General features: G+C 41.1%; 1 protein-coding gene across 3 annotated transcripts in view; it reads left to right on the top strand.

Annotated features, from left to right (window-relative positions):
- si:ch73-181d5.4 (uncharacterized) overlaps positions 1–18,286 on the top strand; it is a 45,277-nt gene extending 26,991 nt beyond the window's left edge. For all 3 annotated transcript variants that reach the window (XM_061842977.1, XM_061842985.1, XM_061842972.1), the window contains exons 7-16: positions 4,879–5,380; positions 5,530–5,689; positions 5,802–5,918; positions 5,999–6,109; positions 6,946–7,102; positions 7,190–7,796; positions 7,906–8,059; positions 8,139–8,228; positions 9,320–9,515; positions 11,750–18,286. In XM_061842977.1, coding sequence (XP_061698961.1) covers positions 4,879–5,380; positions 5,530–5,689; positions 5,802–5,918; positions 5,999–6,109; positions 6,946–7,102; positions 7,190–7,796; positions 7,906–8,059; positions 8,139–8,228; positions 9,320–9,515; positions 11,750–17,925 — 8,270 coding nt within the window. In that variant the 3' untranslated portion in view covers positions 17,926–18,286. The remainder of the gene's footprint in view (positions 1–4,878; positions 5,381–5,529; positions 5,690–5,801; positions 5,919–5,998; positions 6,110–6,945; positions 7,103–7,189; positions 7,797–7,905; positions 8,060–8,138; positions 8,229–9,319; positions 9,516–11,749) is intronic.

Raw genomic sequence — 18,286 nt, 5'->3', positions numbered from 1 at the left:
CTATATAGAAACTTGCCAACCAAAAGTATGTTTATAGTGCTGACATATAAGCCATGAATTTCAAAATGTTTTCCATAAAAAAAGAGAAGCAAAGCACATTATTACTTGAAATAGCATTGCATAACATAGCATTGTCCGACAGCAGATTTTGTTTTATTGTTTGAATGTTGTGACTCAGTCATATTTGAATTCTCAGCCAAAGCACATTGTGCTGGATCATGTTTATCTAGCACAATTCATATCAAAAAGGGAATTGTAGTTGATCTGTGGTTACACAACGGGATTTCCCCTGTCGTGCTTGTATAACGACGTGATCCATTTTCCCAATTTGCTGTGTTATGTTCACAAATTAAATTTCTTTGTCATTATAAACAAATCCAAACATTTAAAGTGAACAGTTAGTTGTATAAATCAGTTATTTTAAGAGGTTATAATTAAGTATTCTTCTGAGAGGAAACTTTTTCATTCTTGGCTCTTTTTCTTTTCCATGTGCCAATTGATACCCGTAAATCAGCGGGTGATATTTCATGCAGGGTTTAACACTTTTACCATTAACTTGTAGTTATTCGTTCCATCATGGATGTATTTTCTATTTGTGCCATTGTTAAAATCTGGTTTTATGACATATTAATGCTACTACCAGGTTAATTAGTGTATCAGCCCACCCAATACACTATGACCGTTGCCCCAAACTTTATTCTTTTGAAGAGCTCTATAAAAGTGAGTTGAAATCGAAAAAATTTATTTAAATCACATTTGCGCATGTAGAATCACAGAAAAATAGAAGAATCAGATTATCGTAGGGATTAGAAAGAATAATTACTCTTTGGAAAATCCAAAAAATACAGCGGTTCAATGGTACATCTGACTTATTGAACGTCATTCTGCACACCAACAGCTGCAGCACCAGGGCACAAACACCTAAATGCATAAACTGTTTAAGCACTTCAATTAAATGAGGGTAGAATTGGCATTGTTTTCTTTATTTAGAACAGTCAACCCATTAGGATGGTCCTGTCTTGAGTTGAAATCATTGAAATTATTGTTTCTATGAAATGACTAGTAGTACCAATACGCTGTGCATCTCGAGTAAAAGATGTTTTTTTTTTTTTTTTCGAGAGGTGGGTTATTTGTGTGTACAGATTGTCAGAGGAGGTTCTAAATTTATCTGCAAAGTTTGAGAAAAAACTAGTACGAACATATTGAAGCACCAATTCGTCTGTCAAACATGCATATACACGATTTAAGCGCAAATCTATATGCATATGCATGGTTGGTAAATGAAGCCCATTGGGGTTATTGTTGCTATCCCCTATATAGATGAACATAGGATAAAATGAAGATGCAACTTTTGAGTATACCAGAAACATCTATCATAAACACGAGCTGCAGCAACCTGGGATATTATTAAAGGGGTTTTCATGTTTCATTATTCATCCATTATTACTATGACTCTTCCAAATGAATGTTGCAGCGTCAGTCTCCATACCATCGTATAATTTTCACTTGGTATTTAAGGTTTTACTAATTTACTCCAAATGTAGCCATATTTTCCCATCAACTACAAAACTGTGACGAGATTAGTTACCGCAATTTCTGGCCTATATACCGTGACTTTTTTCACACGCTTTCAACCCTGCAGTTTATGCGCTGATGTGGCTAATTTGTGCATTTTTTTCCAAACGGCCGCAAGGTTGCACTCGAGCGGAAAAGGCAAGAGTGAGACCGGTGGAATATATGTGCCGAGGAAGTGACTTTTATCAGTCCGGCCCTGTTAGCACTGGACTACCCTATTACTGCCGTGTCTCGGTGATTTTTACCGGTATGTTTTTTTTTTTTTTTTTTTTTACCGGCCCTGTTAGAGCGGCGCTAGCGTTAGTGCGGGACTAGGGTTAGCACGGCGACGCTAGCATTAAACTTTGTGTAGCGTGTTTCTTTGTGAATATCGTGTTTCAGTCTGAGCACTTGCGGCTTTTACACAGCTGTGGCGTATGTATGTACAAAATGGTATTTCTGTTACAAATGTACTGGGTGAGGCTTATAACCAGGTGCGCTCTGTAGGGCAGGAATTACGGGAATCATGGTTGAGTTTTTCTGTTGTTACTTTCATCTTTAAACTGAACTTTTCTTGTATGCATTGCGACTCTTTATTTCGACAATTCAGGTCAGGCAGATGCCCGATGTGACAAAAGAAACGTGTTTATGCTTCACTTTTCAAACCAATCCATAAAAGTCAAGCAATTTCAGCAGATGACGCAGGAAAAATGAATGGATGATGCTCAACGGGGTTGTACATAAGACCATTGGAGGGGCAGGTGCTCAAAGTTCAAAGGAGACACATGGAACAAGTTTGAAACACCTTCTAGAAACAAACTTTACACCACACTAAGGCAAAAACATTGTCACTTGGCCAGGTGCTCCAGCAATCCTTAATCGCAACCCACCCAGCGTGTTTCCAGATCACAGTTTTCAATGTATTGCACTGGCCCACGTCGACTCGGCCTTGCAGTACGGTGGCATATGTTAACTATGCTGACTACACGGTGTCGCCTTCAACACTGGTGACCAATCTGTTTTGCACCGACAGCCACGCAAAGCAGAGAGACATGCACATCATCAGCGATCAAGGACATATTTAAAATCACGGAACGAACCATAACACAGAATCAATGGGAGCACTGCATGACACTCCAATCTGCACAAAAGTGACAAATGAAGTGGGTCAACGCATTGAATACGGTGGACTTGGAACACATGAATCGCTTATTGCAGTGAAAACACATTTTTTATACCCCCCCCAAAAAAGAAAAATCCTTTTGAAAATGGCATTATTTTTGTTGACATTTACATAGCGTGATTTCCTCTTATCTTTTATATATATATATATATATATATTATATATATATATATATATAATATATATATATATATATATATAATGTCCCCAAGCAATATTTGTTTGGTTATTTGTTTGTTAAGCTTGTGAGTTTAGTTGGGTATGAAAAAAAGAAAGTGAGATGAGTGACGTACAATAACAAAGACACAGAATCAGATTTAATGGCCGAATACGTATCAATACACAAGGAGTTTGTCTCCGGCAGTCTGTACCGTCCTGGTACGACATTCATGTTGAATACTCAGCAGAACATACAAACTAACAAGAACAATAGACTTTCAATAAATAGGACACTATTTCTTAAAAGAGTCACAGATGTGCAGAGATGCAGAGTCTTCTAGCATTGAGAGCAGGTAGAGTGCGTCATCGCCCTACATTATGTAAATGAATTGAAGTACCCATTATTTAATGATAAAATGGCAGAAGTGCTACATGTCGAGGTCTGACCCCCTCCATTGGTACGCAGAACCATTTGTCATATATTTAGAATATCATGAAAAAATTGATTTCAGTCAAAAAGTGAAACGTGTATATTAATTCATTACACACAGACTGATATATTTCATTTATTTCTAATTTTGATCATTATACCCAACAATTAATAAATATCCCAAATTCAGTATCTCAGAAAATGAGAATATTACTTAAGAGTGATCCAAAAAATATATATATTTCTAGAAATGTTGGTCAACTGAAAACTATGAACATGAAAAGCATGTACAGCACTCAATACTTCGTTGGAGCTCCTTTTGTCTTAATTAGTGCAGGTATGCGGCGTGTCATGGAATCAATTAGACTATGGAATTGTTATGAGATCCCAGGTTGCTCTGATAGTGGCCTTCAGCTCTTCTTTATTGTTTGGTCCGGTGTATCGGACCTTCCTCTTCACAATATTCCATAGATTTTCTATGGGCTTGATTGAGGTCATCTTAGTTTGCTGGGTGATTAAGAACAGGGTCCTTAAACCAGGTACTTATATATTTGGCGCTGTGTGCACGTGCCAAGTCCTGCTGGGAAATGAAATCTGCATCTCCATAATGTTGCTAGGCAGCAAGAGGCTTGAAGTGATCTAAAACCTCCTGGTAGACAGCTGCACTGACCTTGGACCAAAGCAACCTCAAGCAACGTCCAAGTTGACTATGTATCTATGTAGTGGGCTATGTCACAATGTTTTATCTCAAAAAGTGACAAACAAAATAATTCAAAGCTCATGACCTTGGAGTTAAATAATGTAATCGCCCCATACCAACATTGTTCATTTCTACCACTGACTTACAGATGACTTCTTTAGAACAAGAATACAAGGGTCCATTTTTGTCCCATTGTCCCGCACTCTCTCCAAAAATCTAATTATTTACGTTAGATTTGGACAATCATCAGCTGTTATGCCTCATAGCTTGTCTCATTTGAGCCCCAAACATTCATTCATCAATTTTGAAGTGTGCAGTTACGTCACATACAAAGTTTCATTAAGAACACAGCTATCATTTGAAATCATAGCAAAAATATCAAAGTTTACAGCTCTGCAGCTTCAAAACTGTATAAAACTAGTACCCCTTCATTATCAGTTCCCTAGAACCAGCTCTTGATTTAAAAAAAAATGGTTGCAGAGTAGCGGCATCACTCCCTCTGATGTGATATTGCTTTTTTGCTTTTAACTAATCAACGATACCAAATAAAGAACAATAATATGTTAATAGTAATTGTTTAAATAAAAAAAAAGAATTGCAGTAAACTTTAATGCAAAGTAAATTTTTATCCAATTATTAATTTATCGACAGAATTATTGCTAGATTGTTCAAGTCTGAAAATATTCGATAGCGGCAGCCCCAATTGCTGTGATTCATAATTGTCCAGTTCCAGCTCGATCAAGGCTCAATATATGGTGGGCTGACTTAGAATTTAGCACAGTATTTCTAGTATGTTCCAGGAACCACGTAAAATTAACATCCACACGTATTGTTCTTTTTTCCTCTTGACAGCTTCAACAGAATGTGAACAAATAGAGAATGGAACCCACCAAAAACAAAATTTAGAGGGCCCCACAACGGCTGCATGTCCACCACCTCGACCTGTGTCTGAACCGGTCGCTCCACAGAGTAACCCTTATGTGTCCGCAAAAAGCGACACTTCCGGTGAAACAACTCAAGAATCAGTTCCCTCCACACCACCCGTAAGAAAAAAATCTGCTTCATCTCTGGCCTCCCAATCGGCAAACACGTTAGGATCTGAACACAAAGAAACTGGGACTGTTTTGAACTCCTTGATATCATATATAATACCAAAGAAGCAATCTGGACTTCAGTCCTCCACAAGCCACGCGGTACCCTCGTGCCAGAAGCCTTCGGTTCCAACCCTACTGAACGAGCCCCGAAATCTGCCTGTGCCACCTGCACCAAGCGCTCCCCCCTCTAGACCCTCTCAGCCAAATAACCAGGTCAGACAGAGCATCCAACGCTCCCTCATCAGCATCTTGTCCAAAAGGTAAGACTTCACCATATTCATCATTTTATGTAGTATATGCTGTTAAAAAAGATGACAGTAATAACATTCGTAATACGTAGTAGACATGCATCTCAATTGGTTTGATTGCTAGTACATAATAATGACTGACTCTCTTTTTGTGTGTCAAGGGTTTGTGACTGTGAGGATCTGATCTTGTCTGAAAGTGATACTGCAAAGCTTGTTGCGAGCATTGAGATGGAGATGTTCAACATATTTCGGAATACAGACAGCAAATATATGAATAAGTACAGAGCAATTATGTTCAACCTTAAAGATCCAAGAAACAAGGTTTGCTCAAAGTTAATAAGTGCTATTTTGGGGTCTTTGTGAATATGCATTCAAATTGATAGGTGTTGTATGTCGAGTACTTCGTAGGTACTACCAGATCATTTTTCTTTAGGGTTTGTTGTACCGAGTCGTACAAGGAGACATCAGTCCTTTCAGACTGGTCAGGATGAGCCAAAAGGACATGCAGGCAACCAAGGCCCCAGACAGCAACGTAAAAGACACTTCCGAGGTAAAAGTAAAACACACATCTTAAATTCACGAGTTCCCATTCCTTTCCCTCTGGGATCAATAAAGTCCCGTTCGTTTTAGGTCAAAAATGCAGCTGCCAAAGCATCCAGTTTGTTGCAGAAGCCTGAAGCTGTGAAAGTTGAGCTTTCCTGTTTAAACAGCCCTAAACCAGACAGAAGACCAGTGGGCAATGTGAGCATTTCGGATCTACCATAATTTCTGGACTATAAGACCTCACCCAGTACATTTTTAAAGGAAAAAACATCTTTTACATACATAAGCTGCACCTGTCTAGAAGCCGCATGTGCCCACATTGAACAAGAGATATTTACAAAGAAAGACGGTACACAGAAAGAGTTTTCAAAGTTTTAACAATATACCTTAGCATTTCTTTCCAAACAGTGCCTGTGACTTGGCAGTAAAACAGCAGCAATACGGTAGTACCGCAGCGCTAACGGGGCTGGGTAAAAAATATTGGTGAAAGTCAGTGAGACGCGACAGCAACACGGTTCAGGCCACCTGCTTTTATTACCTCTGAAAGCTTTTTTCATCTTTTTACATTGCTCCAGTTCCTCCCGCTGCCGTTCCCGGCGTCTCACCATCGGTTCATTCATGCCAAGTGTACGTGCAGCAGCTCTGTTTCCTTCTTTAGCGGTCAACTCGATTGCTTTAAACGTGAAAGCTGCGTCAAATGCATTTCTTCTTGCATTTTCCATGATGAAGGTCTGGTCATGGTAATTTATGCACAAAACGTGAAGTTACATTAGACTTGGGTCTTCCTCGACACATACAGTATATCCACCTGTCTCACTTTTACCTTTTCTGCTCGAGCGCCGCTGGCCCTGGCAGAAAAAATGCATATATTAGCCGCATCATTGCATAAGGCTCAGAGTTGAAAGCATGTGACAAAAGTCACGGCTTATAGTCGGGAAATTATGGTAATTTTGATCATTACCTAATACTCGCTTCCCAATGTGCTGTAATCTTACTTGCTATGTTAAACTTTCTAATTTTCACCCTTTTGACAGAAGCGAAGTCTGTCTACTTCCACGGTTCCTCTCAAGAACAGAGCAAGTGAGCCAAGCAAGGGGAGCTCTGTACCAGATGTTCTTACCTGCATGCTTAAAGACACGACCTCTGAACACAAGGCTCACCTGTTTGACTTGAAATGCAAGATATGTACAGGTGAATTAAGCTAAGTCTGTGGGATTCAAAGCATAGTACCTGCACATTGTAAGTATTTCCTCCTGTTAAATCTTCTCTATTTTAAAGGACAAATGGGAGAGGAGGAACCTCCAAACAAAAAGAAAAAGGTGTCTGAATCAAGCGATAAGAATTATTCGCGGTGGAGAAAGTCTACAGATGACTCACCTCTTCGAGTACCACCTGACTCACCCGACGTTGATTACTCGTCATCTACTTTCGACCCTTCGTGCCCTCTTGTTATTGACACCAGCGATTTTGCTGTTATGGAATCTCCTGCTTCCCCTATTAAGGATTCTCCAGCCTCTCCTACTTTAGAGTCACCTGCTTCCCCTGTCATGGAGTCTCCCAGATCTCCGGTTTCAGACACTTCTAAAGCCGCAGGTTCGAAAAGAACGTACACACCTGTTGTGATACCAGCCGTCTCCACAGTGACTATTACAAGGCGCGATCCCCGCACTGCAGCCAATAGGACCTCTGCACCATCACGAAGCACCTCTGGTCCTATGAATATTTCAAAAAATCAGTCAGCACCTTATGCTCCTCCTACTGAGGGTAGCTCGACTTCACCAGCCATACCACAGTTGCCAGTACCAGCAACAAAACTATTACCAAAGCCTATCCTAATGAAACCGTCCTCTTCAGCTGATCCCCGACTCTATGCTTCATCCTCAAGGTATTTATAGAAATGCAGAATTTGATGTAATAATCTTGCTGACACTTTGAAAATTAGTTGAAATAGCTAAGATGCAAGTATGGATTTGTTTTGGCGAATTGTTTTCCAGAAATGTGATCTCTGCATCTCCCGCCGGTGGTGAAACGTCACAGTTCCTGGCCAAGCAAGAAGTGCTGTGGAAAGGCTTCCTCAACATGTTCACAGTAACAAAGTTCGCCACGAAGGCGTATCTGGTTTCAGGATCTGCCGAAATGCTGAGATTGGTAACATATTTAAAGTCAGCTCTATCTCTTGTCTTTGGAGTTAAACTGAAAATCATGAGAATCTTGTTTTTGCCTTTAGGAACTCGCTGACAGCATTGAAATTGGTGGACGAATCATGCCTCAAACAGTGTGGGACTATGTTGCCAAGCTCAAAACCAACATTACAAAGGCAAGCATCAAATACACTCATCTCAATAGTAGTGGAACAATCAAGCCAATTCCTTTATTTTTGCCCGAGACAAACATTAAATGGGTTATTCGGCATGATGTACCATATTTTTGCAAACATAGGGTGCACTTAAGTCTTAAATTTTCTTAAAAATGGACAGCCTACCTTATCTGCACAATTGTTGTGTGACTTGTCCAATGAAGTACACTTGAACACTGTCAGCATGCATGTTTTAGCATGTATGTAAACTACCGTATGATGGCGCTCACAACGCAGTGAGGAACAATTGCATTTCACATCTGTAAGCAGAAGAAGCGTACATTGCCTATGTAGGCAGGTCATGACTGACGGCGATGTACACATTCACCGTGTTGCATCCAAACGAAAATGATCCCACCACAGCAAACTGAATTAACTAGAAAATAATAAAACCAAAAAATAACTCACGAAATAAGTGACACAAAAACATGCACTTTATACGCGACTAACCTCCTTCCTAGAGAACTCCAAGATCGTCAAAATACGGCACATAAAAAAAATTGGAGACCAAAATCCGCAAATATGTAGGGCCGCGAATGGTGAACTGTGAATGGGCAAGGGTAAGGCTGTATTTCCATATCCAGCTGATATCCAACTTAATATATATTTTAATGTACCATGTTTTCGTGTGAGCAAAAATATTGGTCAATGACTGACTGATGTTTGTTTTGTAGGACATCGATCCTCCTACTGTCCGACTAATTATTGAAACAATAAACAGTGCTGACTTGTTGATGCCAGATTTCACATTTCAGTTTTACCTGTGACGATTACATATATACTTGATATTGGTGCATTCAGCATTAAGAGAGAGAGAGAGAGAGAGAGAGAGAGAGAGAGAGCTGACTTTGGGTGAGAAATAAGCAATTTTGAAACAATGACATACCCCTAATGAGATAAGGCTGTTGTTTGAGGGGGCGCATGGGGAGAATTGGTTCAAAAAAGAGGATTTGGTCGTACTGTTGCAATACTTTAAAAGTGATGCGTATATTAGATGAATTTGTCCTGTACACTATTGTTTACATTGTATACTTTTTGTATTTGTCTGTTAGGAGTTATGCATAATACGCTTTCATCCTGCAACTGAAGAAGAGGAGGTAGCGTATATCTCGCTCTTTTCCTACTTCAGCAGCAGAGGGCGTTTTGGTGTAGTTTCCAACAATAGCCGTTCCATCAAGGATATCTACCTTGTACCGCTGAGCGCAAAGGAATCCATCCCATCCATACTGCAACCTCTGGAAGGACCAGGTGGGATAATGCTCGAGTCAGATGACCAAAATCTACATATACATATGTGGAGAACAAATTTAGTAGCCCTCTGTTATTGAAAGAAAAATTCTTCAAAAGTCACAGATATCGCGAATTTGACAAAATTAAAAATGTTATCAAATTTAACCAATGAAAACCAAACATGGCTTTTGAATTGTGGTTCAACAGAATTACTGGTAGTTTGAAAAAAAATGATACAGGCCTTTGCAACAATGATGGTACCCCAAAACTTTGTTGTACACCCTTTTGGTCCAACTATTTTAATAGGATTTCACTGTAACATCAAGATGCTTGACTTGTTTTAATTTTATAGCTTTTACTTTGAAGGTGCCTGTCTATACTTTTATGTCTAATCTCCTGAGGCAATTCTCTGCGTCTCTTGCTCTGGTCCATGTTTAGTGTGCTACACCTCATGTCACCACACAGTACAGTGAGTGCTTGTAACCCTTTGAATAATCCGACTCATAAATTTGACAAAACCTGAGATGCTAATTAGAGGACACACCTTGTTTGAACATGTCCCTGTGGTCAAATCCTTTTCCATCTTTTCCTTGGGTACCAGATTTTTGTCCAAGCCTGTTCCATGCGTTTATTACATTTAAAAAAATAATAATAATAATCCTGTTGAACTACAATTCAAAAGCAATGTCTTATTTTCATTGGTTAATTTTAAATTAAATTAAACATAAAATTAATTAATTACTTGTTCTCATGCAGTCTTCCCCTTTCTGATTACATAAAGATTCTCCACCTAATATCTTGCAACACAAGATCTTATGACTTTGAACTGAAAGCACAAGATTCAGATGCTTATTCTATTACATATTGGAATCCTCTTGGACTGTGATGTTCCCAGATGATATTGTGATCTGCAGTGAAAGCAGGGAGCAGGTGGAGGAACAATTACAAAGATGGGAGGTACGCACTGGAAAGGAGAGGGATGAAGATTAGCCAAAGTAAAACAGATTACATGTGGATGAATGAGAGGGGTCGAAGGGTAGAGTGAGGCTCCAGGGAGAAGAGATAGTGAGGGTGGACGACTTCAAATACTTGGGGTCAACAATCCAGAGCAATGGTGAGTGTGGTGAGGAAGTGAAGAAACGGGTCCAAGCAGCTGGGGGAAGGTGTCTGGTGTGTTATGTGACGGAAGAGTCTCTGTTAGGATGAAGGGCAAAGTTTATAACACAGTAGTGAGGCCAGCCATTCTGTACGGATTAGAGACGGTGGCACTGAAGAGACGACAGGAAGCAGAACTGGAGGTGGCAGAAATGAATATGTTGAGGTTCTTGCTCGGAGCTAGCTGGTTGCATAGGATTAGAAATGAGTTCATTAGAGGCACATCCAAAGTTGGACGTTTTGGAGACAAGGTCTGAGAGAGCAGACTTCAATGGTTTGTCCAGAGGCGAGAGAGTGAGTATATCGTAGAAGGGTGACGAGGAAGGAGCTCCCAAGGAAGAGAGAGTGAGAGGAAGACCAAAGAAAAGGTTGATGGATGTCGTGAGGGAGGACATGAGGCCAGTTCGTGTTAGAGAGTAAAATGGACGAGATAGGCTTAGATGGAAAAAGATGACACACTATGGTGACCCCTAACAGGACAAGCTGAAAGGAAAGGAAGAAGATTACATTACATATTAGGTTGCTCATTCACATTTGAGACCGTAGTCATTGTTTGACTTAAAATAACCAAACATCATCCATGCAATGGACAAGTGATCATCCATTCATCCATTTTCTACACATCTTATCCTTACCAGGGTCCCACGTATACCGGTGCCTATCCCAGCTAACTGCGTGCAGGAGGCAGAGTACACTCTAAACTGGTTGTTGTCGCCAAGTTACAATATTTTAATTAAATTGTGTTCCTGAAACAGCATGAGGGTTTGACACATCTGCTCACAATTTTGGGTGGTTGAACTCTTTACCCACTGTAGGTCTGAATGGTGGCTTGTCTATATGAAACCTGCCACTGGCTGACGACTAGTCCACAGTGTACCTGGTCTCTCGTCCAAAACGAGATGGGCTTTAAGACCTTAATGAACAAGCCTTGAAGAAATTTCCCAGCTGGATGTATTTCTCAATTCTAAAATTTGCCTAAAATATTCAGGATTTTTTTTCCCCAATCATTAATATAGAATCAATTATTCATCATCATTGGGTGATGATGATGATGATGATGATAAAGATTAAATAATTGGATTTTTGTTTCTTTACAGGACTAGAAAAGAACAGGCCCAATCTTCTTCTTGGTTTAGCAATCGTCCAAAAAGCAAAACGTTCTGGAAGTATACTTCAGGAAACAGAAGAAAAGAAATCTAAAGTTGTCTCAAAAGACCCTATGTGGATCCCAAAACCTCCAGTCCTCTATGGTTCTGGCAAATTGGAGGTTTTCCAACCCTATGATCCCGAGACCCCATCAAACACAACCCCTGCTCTTTCACCCCCTTGTCCTGGGTCACCATCAGAATTCTCTTCTAACCCAGAAACTCTACCATCACACGTGGCCAATATTAACTCAAACCCCACCGTTTCTACCTCAGCCCCTGCTACATCCACCCAGTCCACATCCAGTCACACCTCTGACATAAATATGAAAGTCCAAACACCACTATCAAGTATCTTAAGTACATTGTTTGGAAAAAAGCAAACTACTGTCATTGTCTCTAATGAGGATTATTCTACGACTAATGTGACAACAGTAAGTGCTAAGGTATCTGTGCTTTCTCGTGTGTCTGGATCAATGGTGGATCCAATTGTTCAACAGTTTGGACAGAAATCTAAAATCAAAGATATAGAAGAGGAGTACACATTTGATCGTCCCTATGACCCAGAGGAGGAGTATAATCCAGCAACAGGATATGGAACCGTTTCTTCACAGAACAAAGGCAACAATAGTTTGGAAGATCCTCCACTGTCAAAAGCTGGAGAGGATGATGTGGCTTATGATCCAGAGGATGAGACGATTTTTCAAGATGTGCGACGTGATGCAATGAAACTGAATCAACCTCAAATGTCAAACTCTCCATCATCATCATTCCCGATTTCCACACAGGTTGAAACGCCGTCTTCTTCCAAAACTCCAACTCAAACCTCTTCTCTGGCTTCTGTTCCACAGAACCTTCCCACAGGTTCTGTAGTCGTGTCAGCAGCAACACTAACTGAGCAGCAGCGAATGCTTGAGGAACTTAATAAACAGATTGAAGAGCAAAAACGACAGTTAAAGGAACAAGAAGAGGCACTTCGTCAACAAAGAGAAGCTGTCGGTATGTTTATGGCGCAATTTTCTGGGACCGAGTCCATGATGTCTTCTCCTGCAACCTCTCTGCCTCTCAGTCAAATTTCATCCCATCAGAGTGGTAAAATTCACTCAGGGTCAAGACGTTCAGGGTCAAAATATTCTAAGGTGGAAGAGGCCACCACTCTGACAGAGGATGTGGATGTTCCCGGCAGGGAGTCACAAACTGATAGGCAGGAAGACACAAATCCTATTCCTGATTTAAATATAACTTCACCTACACAACAAGGTGAAGTATCTCACAATGTAAAGGAAAATGACAAATCTTCCTCAGCTGGTGAAATTGAGGATTCAGATGTACCTTATGATCCAGAGGATGACCTTTTCAATGAAATCCAAGATGATGTATTCCAAGTGGGCACCGCGAAGATTCAGGAGAGAACATATGGAGCTCCATCTTCACATCACAGCAGAAGGCATAGATCATCACCAAAGAAGCGAAGTCATCGTGAAAGAGACCGCTGCAGAAGTCCTTCAAGGAGATCCCATCAGCATTCCGTTCCACATTCCAGGAAGCACAGGGAAAGGGACAGGCACAGAAAAAGTGAAAGAGACAGGTCAAAGCATAGAACTAGAGATCACTCCGAACGTGAGGCTCGTCACCGTAAATCACATAGTACACGTCGGCATTCCCATGATCATAGAAGGTCACCGTCCTCTATGAGAAAAAACAATTTGGTGTCACTTGCACCAGAAAAGTACAGGGCATCCCCCTCTCTGACTGAGAAACAAATGCATGTTCCTTTGAAATGTCAGTTGAACCCAAATGCTGTAAAATCTGAACAAAGTGACTCATTACATACCCAACTTTCTTTGAAAATTACCAGCAATGAAAGCTCTGGTAAAGACCTTTCTCAAGAAAATGTGCCCAATTTAAAATTTGAAACTTCACAAGAAACCAAATCCAACGAGCCTGTAATAAACAAGGACGGTGTGCTTGATGACTCAGGTAATGTATTTCCTCCACAGATGACTAAACAGCTAGGAACAAGTGGAGATAAATATGAAAGTTCAATTCCTCTGAGAGAAATTGACCCCCCAATTCGAGATTCTCCTGAGAGCCCTGACCCTGATCCACGGTTTATAGCACCAAGTGTGATAGCGCAATCTGATCAAATCATTGATTGCCAAACACAAATCAGTAATGTTACCCCAGCTGTAGAAGTAGAAAATGATTTACAGCTTTCTGTAAGCCAAGCAACTTCACCACCGGACCTTGAAGGTGAATCAAATGTTAGCGATCTCATTTTTAGAGTACTTGGTATACAGGGATCAGATTCTAGAGCCCAAAGTATGACAGAGAAAGAGAGTGAGCAGAAAGAGAGTGAGCAGAAAGGTTTTGGTCGAAAGGTTTCAGAAATACTGGGTCAAGGGGGTGGACCTTTAAACTCAGCTATGAAAAGGACTACGAGTTTAGGACCTGAAATTGGCCATGTTCTAAAACATTCAAGAACAGATATTGATCTGGAACAAGGTACTGAGGTTCCTAATGTGAAGGGAGACGAGAATATATCTCAGTCAGAACAACCACCTAGCAAGCCGTGTGTCATGGATAGTGGGGTTGTACAGTTTCAAGGTAGAAATTCAGATTTGACAAGAAAAGATTTCAATGGAAGAAATTGCGATCAAGAAAGTATTTTAAAGTCAAACGTATCCCCATGTTTTGATGATAGATACCTGCGTACAGCATCCCCAGCAATGGCAGATGAAAAACATGCAAATGAAAAATCCACAACAGAAGAGGCATCCGTGCATAGGCTAGAGCCAACGATAAAATATGGACATTTTGAGGCTAACACTTCCTGCACGGGACAAGATGGTGTTGGATCTGAACACCCTTTCACGAAATCACAGCATGATAATAAATTGGAGAGGAGTGTGCAAAGCCTTGAAATAAAAGTGTCAGAAAACCTACATGAAAATAGAAAGCACATCAGAGATGTTTTTTCATTAGGGGCTGGTCAAGTTGCGCCTTATGTGGGTGGTCAACATTTTAGTGATGCAGTTGACTCACATGTTCCAGACAAAGACATTGAAGAAAGACTTTCAGATAGCAACTATGTAAATATTCAAGAAAGAAACAAGTATGACCAATGTCCTGAGAGAGCAAATGAACAAAGTGGTCAACAAGACCAATGTTCTTTTTCTAATATTACGAATGCAGATTGGAGAACTAAAAAAACAGGAATAGAAGTTAAGAGTCAAAACATGGACCTCTTTCAGTGCAGGACAGACCTAGATTGGAGTTGTCCAGGACCAGAGGGCGAGTCAGTCAGAATAGGGCAACATGGAAAAAATGAAGGGAGAGTCCATCAGGTTGGTTGGAGAGGGACAACTATGGAAAGCCATGTACTTGTCAAAACCATTACTGTAGGTATAGACCCTTGTAAACCATGGATTGAAATGGGAAGGCCAGAATTTGGGTCTTCAAAGCATGATAGTAGACTACCAGACTGCCCAGATGTCACTGGACCAAGGTCTGAGAAGATGCCTCCTGACATAGAAGTCCCAGTACGCGAATGGAGAGAACCGGGTGATCCAGATTTCATTGGAGTAATGGCTAATGCCAGAAGACCCAATATGGAGAACTGGATTGAAGAACAGAGATTATGTACTGACATGAGAATTTCCATGCATGATAGGAGAGAACCAGATGATTGTGATTTCAGAATACATGAATGGGAAAATCCATCTTTAGCTGAAGGTTTTCTTGGGAGGAAACCCGTAAATACTGATTTCAGAGAAACAAGACCTGGAAAGGAACTTTCAGCTATAAATAGTTTAGGATATGGTGTCAAAGGACCAGGTGTCCCAGACCATCTAGCATCGTGTTTTGAAGGTGTTCTGGGTAGGGAAGGCCCTGTACATGAAAATAGATGGGAGAGAGGTCCGGGAGGCCGTGATGTGAGGAGAAAAGGGCCTGATTCTGCAATAGAATGTCCAAGGATTGACACAAAAGGTCATGTAAGATCACATTTCAGCGAGCTTGGGAATGAAAGGAGAGAGTTATCAATAAAAAGTCCTTGGGACACGCAGTCAGAAAGTGAGAATCCAAACATGAATGTAACCTTGCATGACTGGAGAGGTCCAGAAATTATGGGACCTGGACCTGAAAGAGATCACACAGGGCCTGATAACAGAAGACATCAACCATTTATGGAGCAGAGAAGGGTAGAAGCAAGAATTCCAAACAGACCAGGGGATCAACATTTGGGTCCAATCACAGAGTGTCCGGGGTTGCATAGGAAACATGCAAACGAGCAGGAAATGAGGTATGGCAGTGTTTTTTCTGATAGGAGAGGCATTGATCGTCATTTCAGGGGACCTGGCCCACAAAGGATGAGCCCAGACTGCAACTGGAGAGGTCCACATTTAAGAGCTGATTTAGATCCTGGGAGGAAAGGTCCAGCTAGTCAAGATTTAAGAGGACCAGGACGTACAATTAGAAATCCAAACATTGAGGGCTTGAGGCCTGACAGACAAGAACCGGGAGACCATGACTTCAGAAATCCTAGTTTTCAGATGGGTTCAGAGGGTCCAGGTCCTAACTGGCGAGAACATAGTCCACCATTTATGGGACCAGGAAATGGCCAGAACAGCAGATCAGGTCCAGAAAACAGAGAAGATCAAAGCCAAGGAAGAAGATCTGACTTGGATTTTAGAAGAACAGAAGTGTCACGTGAAGGGGCAGACATAGATGGTAGACAGCATGACAATAGCGGTAGAATTCTGAAGGTTTCAATGCCTATGAGAAGAAATAGAGCCACAGAACCTCATATAAACAGTCATCAAGGCAAATGGAAAGACACAGATTGCAGGTACCCAGCACCAGATCATAGAAGCACAGACGCCGAGGAGCACTGGTCAGATGAACATGAAATGCAATTTCAAACCGAATGGAACCGTCAAGATAACAGGTATCCTGGGCCGATTGAGGGTATCGATGTGGCAGTTTTTGAATATGATACAGAGGACCCTCGTACTGCTCAGAGAGGCCCAGGGATTAGGGAGCGAGGGCTTCTACCAGAACGGACACCTTTGCCATTTTTTGGTCCCAGGAGAATTCCACAGGATGATAGGAGTAGACCTGGCTGTAGAGAGCCAAGGCGTTTCCAAGATAATGCTGATATAATGCGTCCTAGGCCTGGCAGATTAGGACCTGGAAATGACTGTAGAGAGACCAGTCGAGGACGTGCTGAGCCAAGATGGGGATCTGAAAGCATAGCGTGCACACAAGAAGACCGTGATAGGAGAGTTCAAGATCCAAGGCAATCACAAAACATTGAACGAGCAAGGCCCGTTCATGATATAGATCACTCATTCCATAACAGACGAGAGTTTGAGACGCAGGACAGTGATGAGCAAAGAGGAGTAGGAGATACAGATGCTCGATTCCATGAAAATTCATTTATTGAAAGGCCAATGATTGGCACAAGAAATTTACCTCCTGGAGCGATAGAGCAAGAACGGGAAGGTTTAGACATTGAAGGTCCTGCGCCAGGTGGCCAAGGATCTGAATCTGGTTTTAGGATGGAAGGTCCAGACATGAGAAGGTTTAGTCATAACAGAATGGATAGGAGGGGGGCACCGGACAACCTAAAACTGGGACATGGGCTTAATCGGTGGCATGCAGACACTGAATTTCCCGTGTGTAACAGAAGAGATGGAGATAAGATGGGCGCACATTTAGACTCAAAGGAACCCGTTCCTGCGACAAAGGATGGCACGAAATGTTCTGACGTAAGGGACTTAAGACGGTATAATAGACAAAACTCGGTCATTCGAGGTAGGAGACCAAGGCAGAAGTATCAAGCAGTTCATGGTCCTCAGAGGGGTTATCGGGGTAGTTCAGAAAATCCACAAAGCCAACAGGAAGCAAAAATTCCAAAACCGAGGGTTGCTTTGCTACCCACTCCAACCGAAGGCCGCATATGCTTGCCAAATCAGAAGATGGGCAATTCCGGCATGTTCAATATAAAGCAAAAACCAACGGGCCACCATATGAACAGGCAATGGAGTCGAGGTCGATCGTTTAGTCAAGAAAGACAAAAACAAGATCCTGCTGGCAAGGCGGGAGCGGAAAACTGCAACAAGTAGGAAGCCCGCCATTTATGTCCTAAAACAAATGTATTTACATCGCATTGCTGGGGAAAGGCAAAATCAGTGAGTACAAAGTGAAAAGTTATGAAGTATTTCTATTGACGATGTTCATCTTGGTTGTCTCAAACATTAGTTATATAATTCCTTGTTTGATTCTCTTTAATTGGAACAAAGTACATCAAACCCTAACCACTCGTGAATTCAGGTCTAGGAGCATTTTCAGAAACATTAGCAAACGTTTGTACATAAATGTATATATTTAATTTGTAGTCAAAGTTTGGTTTAAAGTATATCTGTTGCTTCAGTTTCTGACAATTTTACAACTACAAAAATAAAAAGGCCAAGCTTTTCAATTTTG

The sequence above is a fragment of the Syngnathoides biaculeatus genome, chromosome 2, assembly GCF_019802595.1.
Source record: "Syngnathoides biaculeatus isolate LvHL_M chromosome 2, ASM1980259v1, whole genome shotgun sequence".
NCBI classification, from domain to species: domain Eukaryota; kingdom Metazoa; phylum Chordata; class Actinopteri; order Syngnathiformes; family Syngnathidae; genus Syngnathoides; species Syngnathoides biaculeatus.
This window is presented reverse-complemented; position numbering and strand designations above follow the sequence as displayed.